The 16,061-nt window shown below is 37.0% G+C and overlaps 1 protein-coding gene across 4 annotated transcripts in view; it reads left to right on the top strand.

Annotated features, from left to right (window-relative positions):
• CNTN3 (contactin 3) overlaps positions 1 to 16,061 on the top strand; it is a 331,836-nt gene that overhangs the window by 234,303 nt on the left and 81,472 nt on the right. For all 4 annotated transcript variants that reach the window (XM_032411781.1, XM_032411779.1, XM_032411780.1 and 1 more), the window contains 4 exons: positions 268 to 452; positions 4,246 to 4,382; positions 5,319 to 5,448; positions 8,134 to 8,284. In XM_032411781.1, the coding sequence (XP_032267672.1) occupies positions 268 to 452; positions 4,246 to 4,382; positions 5,319 to 5,448; positions 8,134 to 8,284 (603 nt within the window). The remainder of the gene's footprint in view (positions 1 to 267; positions 453 to 4,245; positions 4,383 to 5,318; positions 5,449 to 8,133; positions 8,285 to 16,061) is intronic.

Genomic DNA, 16,061 nt, shown 5'->3' with positions numbered 1-16,061 from the left:
TTCTTTTGCTTGTTCGTTTGTTGTATTATGTGTTCAACTTTTTTTTTTCTAAATCATGAATTAACTCAAAATGCACAACTTATTTTATTAAAATATCAAGTTAGGTAAATCCTTGTATCAGTTTTATGTAATTGACAACTGGAAATGTTCTGCATTTGATACCTGGTGCCTTTTTGCTCTATCCTAACAGAAGATCTATTTTGTCAAGCCTAAAATGCATCCAGGCATCTGTTTAAAATAGGAATAACTTGACAATTTTCTTCTTAGTCCTGTACCTCAGATTAATTGGAGGAGAAGTGATGGACTGCCCTTTTCCAGTAAAATTAAACTGAGGAAGTTCAATGGTGTGCTCGAAATCCCCAACTTCCAACAGGAAGATACGGGTTCCTATGAATGCATTGCTGAGAATTCCCGAGGAAGCAATGTCGCCAGAGGGCGTCTCACTTACTATGGTGAGCATCTACTTTGGGCAAATTGGATTTTTAGCTTTTGCTCTCTCAATAAAATGTTGTTGGGCGGTGGGAAATGACGGCAGAATGCCAATGTGCAACTTGTTCTGTTCTGCGTTTTGTTAAATGAGGATGAATATTTAGGAGGAATTAAAAAGCAGTAACATTTTGCAGTGGAGTTGGAGACATGACATATTCTATTTGCATTTTAAAATGATTCATATAAAAATGAATATTCCACTTTTTTTCTACAAGTAATGTTCTATACACTTGATCATATCAAGGAGCGATCTCCTTTGTGTCTGTCCTCTCCCCTAGGACATGTGACTTTGTATCTTTCTTTATGATCTTTACTAAGCAGAAAGAAACTGTTGAGGGAGAGAACTTGTAATTACTGCATTAGACAAACCACATCAACTTAGGCTCTTGAGTTCTTCAGTGTTAATTCTCTCCCTTCCAGTAATGTAACTCTGCTGTGTTTGCTTCCTTTAATTTGTAATCACATTTATTTGATGTACTGTTCAGTTTAGGTAAGGAAAGGATAATAATGCTACCTTTATAGTCTATTGGCATAGAAAAATTAAATTATCTTTTTTTTTTCAAAATTTGTTTTCAAATCACCTTTATTAAAAAAACGAGGTTTTTTTGAAGAAAGCATGATTTAGAAGGTATAAATACATGATTTTACAAAATGTACTGTAATATATTTAAAGATATATGCTCAGTTAAACTTGTAGTTTAATTGTTAGAAACACTGTAAAACCAGTGGGAATTGACCACTTTTGTGAAAGGCAAATTGCATTGCATTCTATTTATTTTAGAAAGTGGAAATGGAAAACAGTTTGCATGCATAAATGTTTTAGGGAGGAAAACATTTGCAAAGACAAATATTAAAATTATAGGGCTTTTTATGACCTGCCTCAAAAAATTTGTATTAGTTACGATTAGATTGATACCTGTTCAACTATTGTAAGATTTTAGGATCTGTCAGGAACAAAATGGAGGTTGGGTTTAATATCATGAGTCACTCTGTGTTTTTTAACTCTCTCGTTACATGATTGCATTAGAATACATAGCACCAAGGTGAGGTTGTCCAGGTGTCAAGGTCTACATGCTGGCGGAATAATAAAGAGGTGGGCTGGGGGGCACTTAAGCCATGTGACTGCTAAGCTCTAAAAACACCCAAAGCAAGTGCCTTTTTCTCATAGGAGAAAGCTCCAAAGGAGCCTTTTGGAGAAACCATTACTTGACCCAGGGTAAGAAGTGACCATTACAAGAAAACAAGAGATATTCCAACTGTTTGAATGTTTCAGCAGGAATGTTTTAGCTCTGTAGAACAGCAACCCTGCCTAAATAATAAACAACTGTATGCCTCATAGGACAAGAAATTCAAAGCTAAGTTGGTGTTCAAGGACCTTGTAATCAGGCCCCTTCTCAGTTTCTCTGTGATTTTAGTTCTGCCCTTATCTGTCTTTTCCCTTTCTCTGCATGATAGTCTCTGGTAGAGTCACAGAATGGCTGCCCACAGTGACGAGAACATCAGTCCTTGTTCATTCTTCCTGTCTCCAAAACATCTTGCAATTCCCTTCTCAAATCTCATTGCCCACAAGTTTATTCCTAAACCAATCACTAGCCAGGAGAATTGGCTTAAACAACTTAAGAGCCTCTGTTTGGAACAGGGAATATCGTCAGGTTTCCCTAAATTTTATGGATAGTGTGAGGTGATGGAAGAAAGGATAGTTCAAAGAGAAATGGGGGTTATTTTACAAATAAAGAAAGGAGGAAATGGATGCACAACAGACAACCAACATCATGCACTGTACTGACTAAAGAAGGTAGACTATTGCTTTATTCCATTAGGTAGGTAATATGATACATACCCAAGAAATAAATCAGAAATTAATGAGATAAGGTGTTTCATGAAAGTTACTCTACATTTCTGGCTTAAGACTAGTATATTCCAGGGGCGCCTGGGTGGCTCAGTCAGTTAAGCGGCTGCCTTCGGCTCAGGTCATGATCCCAGGGTCCTGGGATCGAGCCCCGTGTCAGGCTCCCTGCTCAGTGGAGAGTCTGCTTCTCCCTCTCTCTCTGCCTACTTGTGCTCTCTCTCTATCTCTCTGTCAAATAAATAAATAAATAAATCTTTAAAAAAAAAAAAAAAAGACTAGTATATTCCATCAGTGCCATGCAGTTCTCTGGTTATCCGTTCTAATATTTCATGTAAGAAATAGTCTGATAAAATATTTGGATCTCATGTGATAGAATAAGGGGGAAATCACAATTAACATGGCAGTTGTAATCTCAGGATTGGCTTCAGTCCAACAAATTTTCCTCCCATTTGGAGAAGAAGAACAGTAGTATTAAGAAGCCAGTGGAATTTTTTGCTAGAGACTTGAGTCTTAGTCAAGGACTCATGTGTGAGTCTCTTTGCAGTCTTATTCCATGAAGGCTGATATTTCATGAAAGAAGAAAATGTGCTTTAATATAAGTAGAGTGAAGTGATTTTTGGACTGAACTACACTTCAGACTGGGCACATCATTTATATAAAAAATACTAATAATTATACTAAGGTAAAATTTAGACCAGTACATTTTCTCTAAAAGCTAAACAGCTATATTTTCATTTCAATTTCCTTTATAAAAAAAAGCAATTTTATGAGATAGGAATGGAAAGACAAATCTTGCCATGGTTGCAATTAAATAGAAATAGATAAACTGTTTCTCCATATGGAGGATGCAAATGTAAATCCCACAGTAGACATCACATGCATAATGCAATGTGAAACCAGTAAGACATCTCACCTCCCAGTTTTGGATCTAAAATGCAAGCTGAGACTTGGCTGAATATACTGTGTATATAGAGTGGCGTTAGTTTTAAGTGGTATGTTGCTTTCATGTGTAAAAAGAATTTTCCAAATATCTTCTAAAATGTAAGAGAAAATGATAAATCCACTTGATGCCACTGATTTGCATACATAATTTAAGGGTGCATGAGCTACTTCTTTTTCATAAAAAATCATATGATTCAAATTGAACCAATTTATCCATCTTTCTCTGCCTTCATTTTAATTCACACAGAGGTTCATAAGATGCTCATTGGTTTGTATTTAATTAAAAGTTATTTCTAACTTGAGGGAAATGTTTTTTTCCTCAGCTGTAGAAGTTTCCCTTCTATGGATGTTAATTTTTAGTGCATAATTAAGACTAGTATCTGCTGTCATTCATGTAGTAAGTTGTCATCAATTGTGACCTTATGATTCACATATGCACTTGGAAAGGAGTCTATTTTGTGTACCTGCATTACCAGCTACTAATACACATCTGAATTATATAATACACTGCTGGGGCGCCTGGGCGGCTCGGTCAGTTAAGCCTCTGACTCTTGATTTCGGCTCAGGTCATGATCTCAGAGTCATGAGATCAAGCCCAGCATCAGGCTCTGTGTGGGTATGGAGCCTGCTTAAGAGTCTCAGATTCTCTCTCTTTCTCCCTTTCCCTCTGTTCCACCCATCCCCGCTCTCTCCTTCTTTAAAAAAAAAAAAAAAAAGAACATAATACAGTGCCCAGAATTTTGAAAACAGAGAAGGCATAACGAGTTTGGCTTAGGAAGTGACAGATTGCAACATACATCCTCAAATCTAGAAATGTTTCCCATATCCACTTAGTAAATAGGGTATTAAATATAATTTTAGCCACTATGCTCATATTAATCCATTGCTCACAGGGTTTATAGCCATATGTAGAAAGTATTTATTTTTTATTTGCTGGGTGGTTTGATTTTTTTTTTTCCTTGCAGCAAAGCCTCACTGGGTTCAGCTCATAAAAGATGTAGAAATAGCAGTGGAGGACAGTCTTTTTTGGGAATGCCGGGCAAGTGGTAAGCCCAAACCCTCCTACCGATGGTTGAAAAATGGAGAAGCCCTTGTGCTTGAGGTAAGGTAATGAGCCTGGTTAATCCTTCCTCCCTTCATTTTGTGTTGAATAAATGCCCTCCTCGTACCTAGTGCCAAAGTCAACTATTGAGTTTGCACACATTCATTTGCACCTAAAAAGTGGTAAAAGGAGGAAAAATATAAAATCAAGTACCCAGTCTGCCAAAAAGGAAATATTTTCAACAAATGAATTTCATGAGATGATTTTGTGAATTTAGTCTAAAACTGATATATTATTATTATTTTTTTTTTTTTTTGCTTTTGAAATTAGAGAAGACCTGACTTTAATCAAATGTGGAATATAATTTCTTTTTCCCTGTTTGACAACTTAGTATGGCCTCTGGAGACTAAATGCATTGTTGCATGGTTATCTTCTTCCATGAGTACTTATTTTCTCAATCACTTTCTTTCTTAAGCCATGTAATTTTTGCTCTTTTAAAAAATTATGTACTAAATCAATTAGGTTCCTTCAAATTTCTATGTATAACCTGTCATACTACCTAAAAACCCTTAATAAATGTATTTTCCAGAACCTTTTCTAATGCACAGGATTTATAATGTCTTTAATTTGCATGATTACAAAAATGGTGACAACCTTTCCAGTTGATGGGATGGAAACATGATACGTTTTTTAAAGTCTGCAAGTTTAACCATAAGGAAAAATGAAATGCCTACAGTATTTTACCTCTTGCTTTGTTATTTATTTTACTGTTAGACATTTGGACTGAAGGGTGTTTATTAGTATTTCTAATGTGTGGCTGTTATGTTAAATTGTCTCAGATTTTCAAATAAGGAAATATTACCATTTCAGGTCAGATTGCCTAATACTCTGAAGAAAATGAAGGAGGTTTGTGTATGATTGAAATAATAGTGGTTTTCGTTTTTCTTTTAAAATGATATATACATTTATATGCAAGAGATTTTTGTTATCACCTAGGAGAGAATACAGATAGAAAATGGTGCCCTTACAATATCGAACCTAAACGTGACTGATTCTGGCATGTTCCAGTGCATCGCAGAAAACAAACATGGTCTCGTCTATTCCAGTGCCGAACTTAAGGTTGTAGGTAAGACTAAGCTTCTCTTCTCATATTTTTTTTTCTTAAATCCTCCAAAATTTTTGCTAGAACCAGAAATATGTACTTCCCCTATTATATTCCTATATTATCTACAGTATTGTAATAATATCATTCAGGTTTTTTAATCAGGGAATGTTTTTTAATGATTTCTAAGGAAAAGCAGCAATTGTGGCCAGAATAAACCTCAGAGGTTGAAGTAGAGCACAACAGTAATGAAACGGTGTTGACTTAAAACATCCTTATCCAACTCTGATATTACAAACTAAGCAATGCCTTTTAAGAGACTAAGTGAATTTGGTGTTTTCTGTTGCTGGGCCAGAAAAGTAAACAGAATTCAAAACAATACTTTATTGATCCGCAAGGAGTTGCTTTTGTTTTTAGTGACCCTGCTCAAAGCATCCGACATTGGGCATACTGAAGTTGCAATGAACAAGGCTCAACAATTTGAAGTTATGAATTGTTTTCTTCTTCTTTCACTTTAAGTATATGAAAAGATAGAAAATGTTCTATCGTGTTTAGAGCGATTATCCAGAAAAACACTTTGTAAGTGGCAAATGCCTGAAAATAAACCAAAATTGTCAGAGCATAGCATAGTATGACATACATAAGAGAGAAAGAAGAAACGAAATTTATTGGTCCATGTAATGAAAGTACAGATTTGGATCTGAGCAGAACATGATCCAGGGCTCAAGCATCATCACCATCATCAGGACCTACATGGTGTTCCCCAGCACATTCGGTTTCTATGACCATAGTCAATCTAATGGAAGAAGCACAGCTTTCTGAATTGCTCTAATAGAAATCACAGTCTTGCATGTCATTGGCCCTGTGTAGCTGATTTGGGTCACCTACCCATGACTGGTCCAATCCATATGACCCAAAGGTTGGAAGGCCCTGATGGATTTAACTCAGCGGTCCTCAGTCAGGGATGATTTTGCCCCCAAGAAATATTTGGAAATGTTGGGAGACATGTTTGGTTGTCACAATATTGGGGACAGATAGGAGAAGAAAGGAGCCAGTGTGTGTTACTGGCATCATGTGGGTAGAGGCCAGAAAGGCTACCCACAAATAATCCTACAATGTAAATATCCTACAGTGCACAAGACAGCCTCTCACAACAAATAATTATGCAGCCCCAAATGTCAGGTGCCACACTGAGAAACCCTGGTTTAATGGGAGGTCTCTCATCCCTGATGCCTGGAGGTTAGAAAAATATCATCTGCACTAGGAGGCCTAAAGTCTGGGAAGGGCGGGTCATCAACTGAACTGGCTACTCTTATCCATGACAGAGAAGTGGGGTATTATAACAAAAAGAGAGTGGAATTTGTACGTAGTCTTAAGTTGAAGCATTGCTGTATTCTTGTATTAAATTAGCCTTATGAGCGATAGTTCATTCATGGTAAAGTGGATGATTTCCTACCCAACATGTTGTATGAGGCTTTCGTATGGGAAAAATATATGTTAAAAATCTATATAATTCAGGGGTGCCTGGGTGGCTCAGTCAGTTAAGCATCTGCCTTCGGCTCAGGTCATGATCCCAGGGTCCTGGGATGGAGCCCTGCATCGGGCTCCTTGCTCAGTGGGGAGCCTGCTTCTCCCTCTGCCGCTCCCCCTGCTTGTGCTCTCTCTCCCTCTCAAGTAAATAAATAAAATCATTTTTAAAAAGTTTAAAAAATATATTATGATTCATTCAAATATAAAGGGTTTTTTAGTCAAAGGCACTCTTTTAAGATCTTACGTTTTAAGGCCAGCAACCTCTGGGTAACATTCTTCTTTATCCACAATCTTATATATAACCACATAATATAATTCTCTATATGATCTCCACTTACCAAAAAAATAAATAAATTGTGTTCACTGGAATTTTCCATAAAATGAAGCATTAGACATTAGGAGAAATGCACTGTTTGGTTAACATTTTCCACATTTGCAATAAAAGGAAGAGTGATTTTCTGATTAAAGTATCTTTTCATTCAAATGATACATTATTATGTATCTTGAATGTTCAGGTGTTTCAGGATCAGCATTGTGTGCATTATTAACAGATATAAGGTTCTCTACATATTATTGTGTTTAATGTGATAACTGTAACATTAATATAATAATTCATATTATATATTTCTCCAACTTAAGAAATTAAACCTAACCATGTGAAAATTTTATAATAGATATTGATAATTTTTATGCAAGAGAATAATAATTCATTCTCTTGCATTTCTAAAAACATTTACTGAGCACCTACTGAGTGCCAGACACTGTGCCGCGTGCTGAGTCTCGGAGATCACAGGAGAGACTGACTCTATTGTTGTCTGCATGGAACTAACTTTCAAGAACATTCTATGATAAATGTTTTTCATTTTAATAAGCTCACGATTGAGCTATTTTAAAACTGCACAGTAAGCTTTAAAAATTCCTATATAAAATAATTGCCCTAAGATTTAGAACTTCCTAGAAAACACAATAGTAGGAATTAGTTTTTGACCACTGAAATCCTGTGAGTGGTCAGTTAAATCAAGTACTGATATCTGTGTGCTGGGAAACTTTACAAGTGGTTATAAAGTCAACCTTGGAACCTACAGGAATTTTAAAATATTAAATTCTAATTTATTTAATAAGTAATTATTTATTTAATAAATAATACATTCTCGTTCTCTCTTCTTTCTTGCCTTTCAGCTTCTGCTCCAGATTTTTCAAAGACTCCAATGAAAAAGTTGATTCAGGTGCAAGTGGGCAGCATGGTCAGCTTAGATTGTAAACCTAGAGCTTCCCCCAAACCACTCTGTTCATGGAAGAAAGGAGATATGATCATACAGGAGAATGAAAGGTATTTTGTTGTCCAAAATAATGGTGATTTGCTTTCTTCTTACTTTCCATGGTGATGTCAAAGTAGGTTTTCAATATGAAATGAATAGAATATGAGGTGTTGAAAAAGGAAGACAGTAGTATTTTTGGTTCTGTAATACTCTCATGAAGATAGTAAGCAACTTTTGAAATCTATTTTTTTTTTAAGATTTTATTTATTTATTTGAGAGAGACAGAGAGAGAGCATGAGTGGAGAGAGGGGTAGAGGGAGAGGGAGAAGCAGACTCCTCACTGAGCAGGGAGCCCAATGTAGGGCTCGATCCCAGGATCCTGAGATCATGACCTGAGCTAAAGGCAGATTGCACCCCAATTTTTGAAATCTAAAAAGAGTTAGATATATCAGTTAGACTCTTCCCATACAGACTACCTTATTTTAGCAAGGATTTTCCTCCCCAGTCACCTATTAAGACTCAAAGTAGAATGATGAAGAAATGTCAGTCCCGGACCCAGGTGAGCCCATATCCTAGGACAAAGAAGAGAAGATATAATGAGAACACATGCCAAATAAATACTAATATTGCTATTGCCTTATACTGAAATAATTTAGCATTCCTCATATTAGTTTAAGCAAAGGCTTTCTTGGTTTCCTGATTGTTATAATAACATTTAAAACGAGGAGGAAGAATGAGGCTTAAAGGTACCGCTTGTAGAGCCAGACTGCCTGGGTTCAATTTGTTCTGCCTTTTACTTGCTCAATGGAAGTCTTTATTTCCATGTCTCATTTTCCTATTTTAAAAAATGTATTTATTCGAGAGAGAGAGAGAGAGAGAGAGAGCAAGCACAAGTGGGGGGGAGGGGCAGCAGGAGAGGGAGAGAGAATCCTCAGGCAGACTCCCTGCTAAGCATGGAGCCCAACGCAGGGCTCCATCCCAGGACCCTGAGATTACAACCAGACCAGAAATCAAGAGCTGGCCGCTTAACCGACTGCACCACCCAGGGGCCCTGTGGAGGATGATGTTAGTATTTTATGGGGATTGTTAGCTAGATGAACTACATAAATATCTATACAGCACTTAGGTCATTACCTGGCGGTGAGTAAAGGTAAGTATTAGCCATTATTATTTATTGAGGATTTAACTATATGCCAGATATTATGCTCAGGGCTTACGATAAATAGATTATTGACTCCAAAGATGTCCATGTCCTTAATCCGTAAACCTATGATTATGTTACATACATGACAAAAAGTAATTAAAGTTGAAGATGGAATTAAAGTTACTAAGCAGATGACTTGAAAATAGGGAGATTATCCTGGATTATGTGGGTAGGTTGACAGTAATCACCTGAACAGTTATAAGGGGAAGAGGAAGGCAGAAGTGTTTGTCAGAGATGTATGCTAATCAAGGATGAGACAGGAGAGATTTCAGACTTCAGCGGGACTTCAGTTGGTATTTCTGGCTTTGAAGATGGTGGAAGGGAGCCATGAGCAAAGGATTTTGGACGACTCTCTAAGATGGGAACAGCCCTCAGTTGACAGCCGGTAAAGAAAGAGGGACCTTAGTCCCATAGCCACAATGAACTGAATTCTGTCAACAACCTCAAGGAGCATTTACTAATTCTGAACCTTCCCAAGGAACATAGCCCAGACAATACCTTGATTTTGGTCCAGTGATATCCGTACTGGACTTCTGACTTCCAGAACTATATAATAATAAATTTGTGTTATTGTAGGCCAAATTACTGAACTTAACGGTAATCTATTATAGAAGCAAGAGGAAACTGATAACAGAACTGTACACTCATTATCTCTTTTAAACATCTCTGGAACTCTGATGTGTTATAGATCATATTATCATATCCATTTTACTGATGAGAAAAACAAAACTTAGATTATATAATTTGCCTAAAGTCACATAGCCATGATTTTAATCCCTGTCTGTTTGACCCTAGACATAACCACGAAGCATTTTCAATGCCACATTTTGTATAGGGAGCCCAGAATTTTAGAGGTGGTCTCTTTAGCCTTTGCAGTCACGGAGTCCAAATTACTCTTTTTGGAGATGAGGGAAAACAAACAATAAAACCATAGGCCAAGAAGTGTGGATTTACTTTTCAAAATTACAAAGTCTTATTGCAGACAACCAAGTTGAACTGCTTGTATATTACTTAGGCACCAAGGTATTTTTGTGAGTTGGTATGACAACACAGTTTGCAGTTCCTCCAGTATTTAATGGGAGACATTTCCATTAAAAGGCAGCCACAGCAAGATGACAGGGCAAAGTTGTGAGCTGAGTGGTTAAACACAATCCGGCTAAATGCTGGGCCTCACAGAATAGATTTCTGGAACAGGAAGTTACTTAGTGATTTGGAGTTTAATTTTGTAAACCAGTTGAAACAAGTGTAGGCTTGTGGCACAAATTAGTTAATTGTGGCTGTATTGGAAGTGAAGTCTTCTTGTATAATGGCTTTTTGTGTTCAGAAAAGTTTTAAATAATTTTAACTGTGTGCATAAATTAAATAGTGGTTAAATCCCAAGGACTTCAGTGCTTTACACAATAACAAACCCACTTGTCCTCACAGTAGTGCCTATAGGAGGCAGAGGTTTTTAATCTTAATTTTGAAAGTGGATAAGAAGATTTAAGAGTTTTAGCTACAGGCATGCAAGGAGGGATTTACTCCCACGTTATACAGTAATGGGGTAATGCAGGAAAAAGGAGTATAAATTCCAGAATCTGATCTGGGATTTATGACTTGGCCACTTACTACCTTGGTGCCATTAGGTCCATTATGTAACACATTTGAATCTTACTTTCCTCACTCATAAAAGAGATCATAATTCCTACCTTACATAGTTGGTAGACAGTGAGCATTTAGCATGTCTGATATTTGCAGATATACCGATGAGTAAGAATAAAGATATATTACAAATAAAATGTTGAAAGTAACAGTGACTGAGAAAGATAGAAGCTCTTTGCTTTTTAGTTGGGTGGCTCATTAGCTGATTGATGCTCTCTAAAGGTAGGCAGTTAGGACTACCTGGAATCCACAATTATCAGGGACCCAGACCCCTTTTATCTTGCTGCTCCACTCTTTTCATATCCCGAATCAAGATGGCTCCCTGGGCTTCAGCTTCTCTGTGTCATCTCCCAGTAACAGGAAGGAGGAAGATAGAAATCAGGGTATACTTCTTTCCATTTTTAGGGACTTTGCAGAAGTTCCATACAATAATTTCTTTGATGCCTTACTGGGCAGAAATTAGTTCCTAGGCCAAACTTAAATGCAAGGGAGGCTGAGGAATATAGGGGTTTTTTTGTTTTTATTTTGGTGGGCACGTATGTATCCAGTGAGAAATTGGGATGATTTCTTTTTAATTGGGATTATGTTTTAAGTAGAAAGAGGAAGATGGTTTACTCTAGCAATGTATCATGTTCATAGATGTTACTTCTGTCCATTTGAGGACTACTGACCTCCATTTCGTTTTAAATATTTTCAACATCTCCTCTATGAATAAGGAAACTTTTAGGTATAAAAATAGGGTTAAAAAGAGAAAACGTGTTTAAGAAGAGGGTCCATAGTGTTGCAGTCCCTCCCAAGTATCTTAGTCTGAGCTTTTATAGCACAGTACCATAAACCAAGTGGTTTATGAAATTTATTTCCCACACTTCTGGGCATGGTAGTCTGAGATCAGGGTGCCAGCTTGGTCAGGTTCTGATAGGGGCTTCTTTTGGGTTTCAGGTGGTAATCTTCTTATATCCTCACATGGCAGACAGAGAGCAAGAGAGCTCTCAGGGGTCTCATAAAGGCACTAATCCCATTCATGAGGCCTCTCCCCCCCCCCAACCTCAGCTCATAACCTAATCACCTCCCAAAGGCCCTACCTCTTAATACCATCACACTGGGGATTAGGGTTTAATATATGAATTTTGGGGAGACTCAACCATTCAGTACATAGCACCAAGTCTGGGGGTTTGGATTTTGCTTTTATCCATTTGGACAGCAAAAGCACTGATGAGCCAGAGCTTTGATGCTTAGGGAAAAGGCTGCTAAAAGCAATTATTGAACAAGTTGTACTTTTGAATCTTCTCCAAGTTCATGTGAAATCAGAGTGGGCCTCAGCCATCACTTGGCAGCAAAAGCCCCATGTCTGTCCCTCTTGACTTGGTCTACAGTCTTAAGGCAAATTGGGGAAGCACCTTAAATGATAGATTTATTGTGGTTGTTCAATCATTGGCTGTTCCAACTTAAAACATGCAGATTCAGATCTCGTTTGGGGGACAAATGGATTTATTGACACATTTGAAAATATAAGAGAAGACAAAATTTTTATAGGGTATTTATGGCACGATTTTAAATACATTGGCTTTTTAAGTTTGTTTTTGTTTTTTATATGAACTTGGGTTCATCAGTGAATGAGAAACTTGTAAGTGAGAAAGCTTTCTCCCCCCTAGTGTAGGGAATGCTGGTGGCAAATAAACTTGATTAAGCCAATACATACATATACTTTATTATGTAAAGCCTAAATCAGGGAAAAAAATAAAGTCAAATTAGGAAAAAAAGTCTAAGGATTAAAGATGTCCTAAAAATTGTATAAACTAATAAATATGTCTACTATGTAAATCACACAATACATTTGAACAATTATAATCAACCTGGTTTGTAAGTTTTTATATCAGCACAATAACAGCTTTGTAATTAATGCATCAGTGATAGTAATGGGGATCTAAGTCAGTGAGACACCTAAATTACAGAATCATTTAGAAGAAATCAGTGTTATTGCTTTGAGGTCGAGAGAGCATTTCAAGCTAAGGTAATAAAGGAATTACTTCCCAGCAGAGGTCTTAGAAAAGCTGTTCTGAATAGAGTATAAGAGCTTATAATACAAATAGTGATTCCTGAGGTCTCAAAATCAAGTGCTCATTCATTCATTGGAAAATATTTCGAGTACCTACTCTGTGCTAGGCACCAGATATTTAATTTTTATCAGACAAGTCCATCCTCTTGTTTATACTTTTCAGGGTATACAGACAAGCAACACAGAGCAATTACAGTAAAACTCAACTAGGAAACTACAGTATGTTCAGTGATTACCAGAGAAGGCCCCATCTATAAATTCGGGATCCGATCAGACTTTCTGGAGAATGTAATATGTACAGCAAGACTTGAAAGATGACTAGAGTTTACTGAAGAAGAATGCTTCAGGCACCAGAGCATGTGTAAAGGCACAGGGCAAAGGGGGGCTTAGGAACTTGAGTAGCTTCAGTTTACTTCAAGTGTAAAGTGCCTTGTGAGGGCAGATGCAGACAGAGTGGGGCTGTAGAGGTGAGCAGGAATCTTACTGGGAATGACATGTAAGCCAAATCAAGAAGCTTGGGCTTTATTCCAGGCGCTGAGAAGCAACAGAGTAAAATCAAAGTAGCAGAATTAGAAGATCAAATTTAATTTTGATTATGTTCTTTAAAAAAAAATCACAATGGTGGCAATGGGGAACATGGGTTGGAGTGGCAGAAAGACTTGAGGCAAGAACCTCAATTAGTAAAAATTCACCAATCTGAACAAAAGAGTATGATAGCCTGAACTAAGGAAATGGCAATGAGAAGGGAGAGAAGTATTGAGGAATTAGAGGAGGGGTTAAGTCCACAGGACCTAGGAGTTGATTAGATTAATGATTTGAAGAAAAGGTAAGAGTCCAGGATGAATCCTAAATTTCCAGCTTAGACATCAGGGAGCATGGTAGACCTATTCAGTGAGACAAGCAACATTACAGAAAAAACAGGAGTAAGCACAAATGTAAGTGCTATTGGGGATTGTTGGTGTTTGAAGTGCTTGTTGAAAACCCATCTAGATATATGAGCATATAGAAGTTGACTAAATGAATCTGGAACTCAGGAGAAAGTCTTGAGCAACAGATAGACATTTAGTTGTTCTGAGCATGACATGGTAGCTGAAACCATGGCACTGAATAAAATTGTCTTAGAAGGTACGTAGCATTAAATGGTAGAGGGTCAACACCTTATCTCTGAAGCTGATGGAAGCTTAAGTCGTGGGGTAGAAGAAGCCCGTTTTTATAGTCTTAAATAAATGGCTTACAGTCATAATTTGTAAGTAATCAATTTACTAAGTAAAGGTCAATATTAAGTCACCTGGTATGCAAATACTCTGATCTTTGAAATTACTAGCATCAGTACTGAACAAAGTTGTTGTTGTTTGCTTTTTTTCTTTTGTTTCATATTTGTATCATCCACTACTGAGAAAAGTTATTGTGCTTTTTCCCCCATGCAAGAAACAGGTTTTCTGAATAAACAGAAATGCCCTGCCCCTTTGAGTGTTCAGTGGTGGTACACCAGCTGTCAGTGTTTTAGTGTTCTTTTATTCATTCATTCATTTGCTTATAATCCACATATTTTCAAAAAAGACTGAAATTGAAATAGGATGTTTTTTCTCCTTTAAGCAAAGCAAAATTAGAAAAGACTCTAGAGAATGCAAGCAGGCATGGTATTCAAGAAGAAATAGCCAGTTGGCATATTTTAAAGAATGTTTAGCTTTTCTCTATCACTTAGTGATACTTATAATGCATTAGCCAATTATTTTTTTAAAATGGGGCTTTCAGTTGAATGCTATTACTTATAATAGTAAATATTTTATTGCAATAGCCTCAATTCGAAAGAGAGTCAAAGAATGGCCCATTACTTCTAATTAAACACATTAAAATTGTTTCACATGTTCTAGGCAGCATTTAATATTATAGAAATTCAAATGCTTTTTGAAGAAAGAAATAGTAAAGATTTTTTTTTCCAAATATTAATAGCCATAATCCACACAATGCTTTTGAAATGTATTAACCAATTCTTAACATGCTTTTTACATATAGTTAGAAACTGGCTTTAAGAATGCAGTGAGAATTATATTCTGTTTAAATCCATTTATATGACTGCTGAAAAAGCACAGCCTTCGGGACAGAAAACAGCAGTCACTGTTGCCAGAGTGGGTGGAGGGGTTGACTGTTTAGGGACATGGGGGAACTTTTAGGGGTGAGGGAGTTGTTCTAGATCTTGATCGCAACAGTGGCTACATGACCACATTGACTTATTAAAACTCACAGAACTGCATACCAAAAAAGGGTGAATTACACTATATATAAAGTATACTTTAATTTTTTAAGCAAAAATTTACATGCACTCTTACATTCACCTCATCCTGAATTCATGAGTAGCTTCATAGAGAAATTGAAAGGCTCAAGAAATGCTCCCAACAGGTCACTTTTGCCTCCTGTGAAACACCGAGCAGTTCCACAACAGCACTGAGAAGCAGAATCGAAACTTTTGCCAGGAACCAGAATAATTCTGTCAGAGCAAGAACCACTTGGCATTTCCACCACTTGCTACTACTAGTCACCACGGTCTTGCTCTGTAAAGATGTGTCCAGGAGCTCTGTTACTACCAGCAAATCTGTTAGATGGCACTTCCTCTTGTCTCAAGTTCTTAGTTGAAGAACAAGGATTCCTTTGCCAAAATTTCTGTCTCCGTCCCTTCCGCATTCCCCCACATTTCTTGGCTCCTCTCTCTCTTATCACAGTAGAGTCTGTTTTTTTGTTTGTTTTTTTTTGTTTGTTTGTTTTGTTTTGTTTTTTATTTGTTTCATACTGTTCAAAATGCTGCTCGCTTCTCTGACTGCCTTCTGTTGCCCCCTTTCACCCAAGGAGCTGGATTCTGTGATCCTCCCTTTCATTCTCGGTCTACCCGTCTAAACAGCTGTGACCTCACAACTACCTGAGAGATACAGAAGCTCAGTGCAAAGTTTCA

This window comes from Phoca vitulina, unplaced genomic scaffold, assembly GCF_004348235.1.
Source record: "Phoca vitulina isolate PV1807 unplaced genomic scaffold, GSC_HSeal_1.0 scaffold13, whole genome shotgun sequence".
Lineage (NCBI taxonomy): Eukaryota > Metazoa > Chordata > Mammalia > Carnivora > Phocidae > Phoca > Phoca vitulina.
Note: the sequence above shows the minus strand (reverse complement) of the source record. Positions and strands in the feature narration are given on the sequence as shown.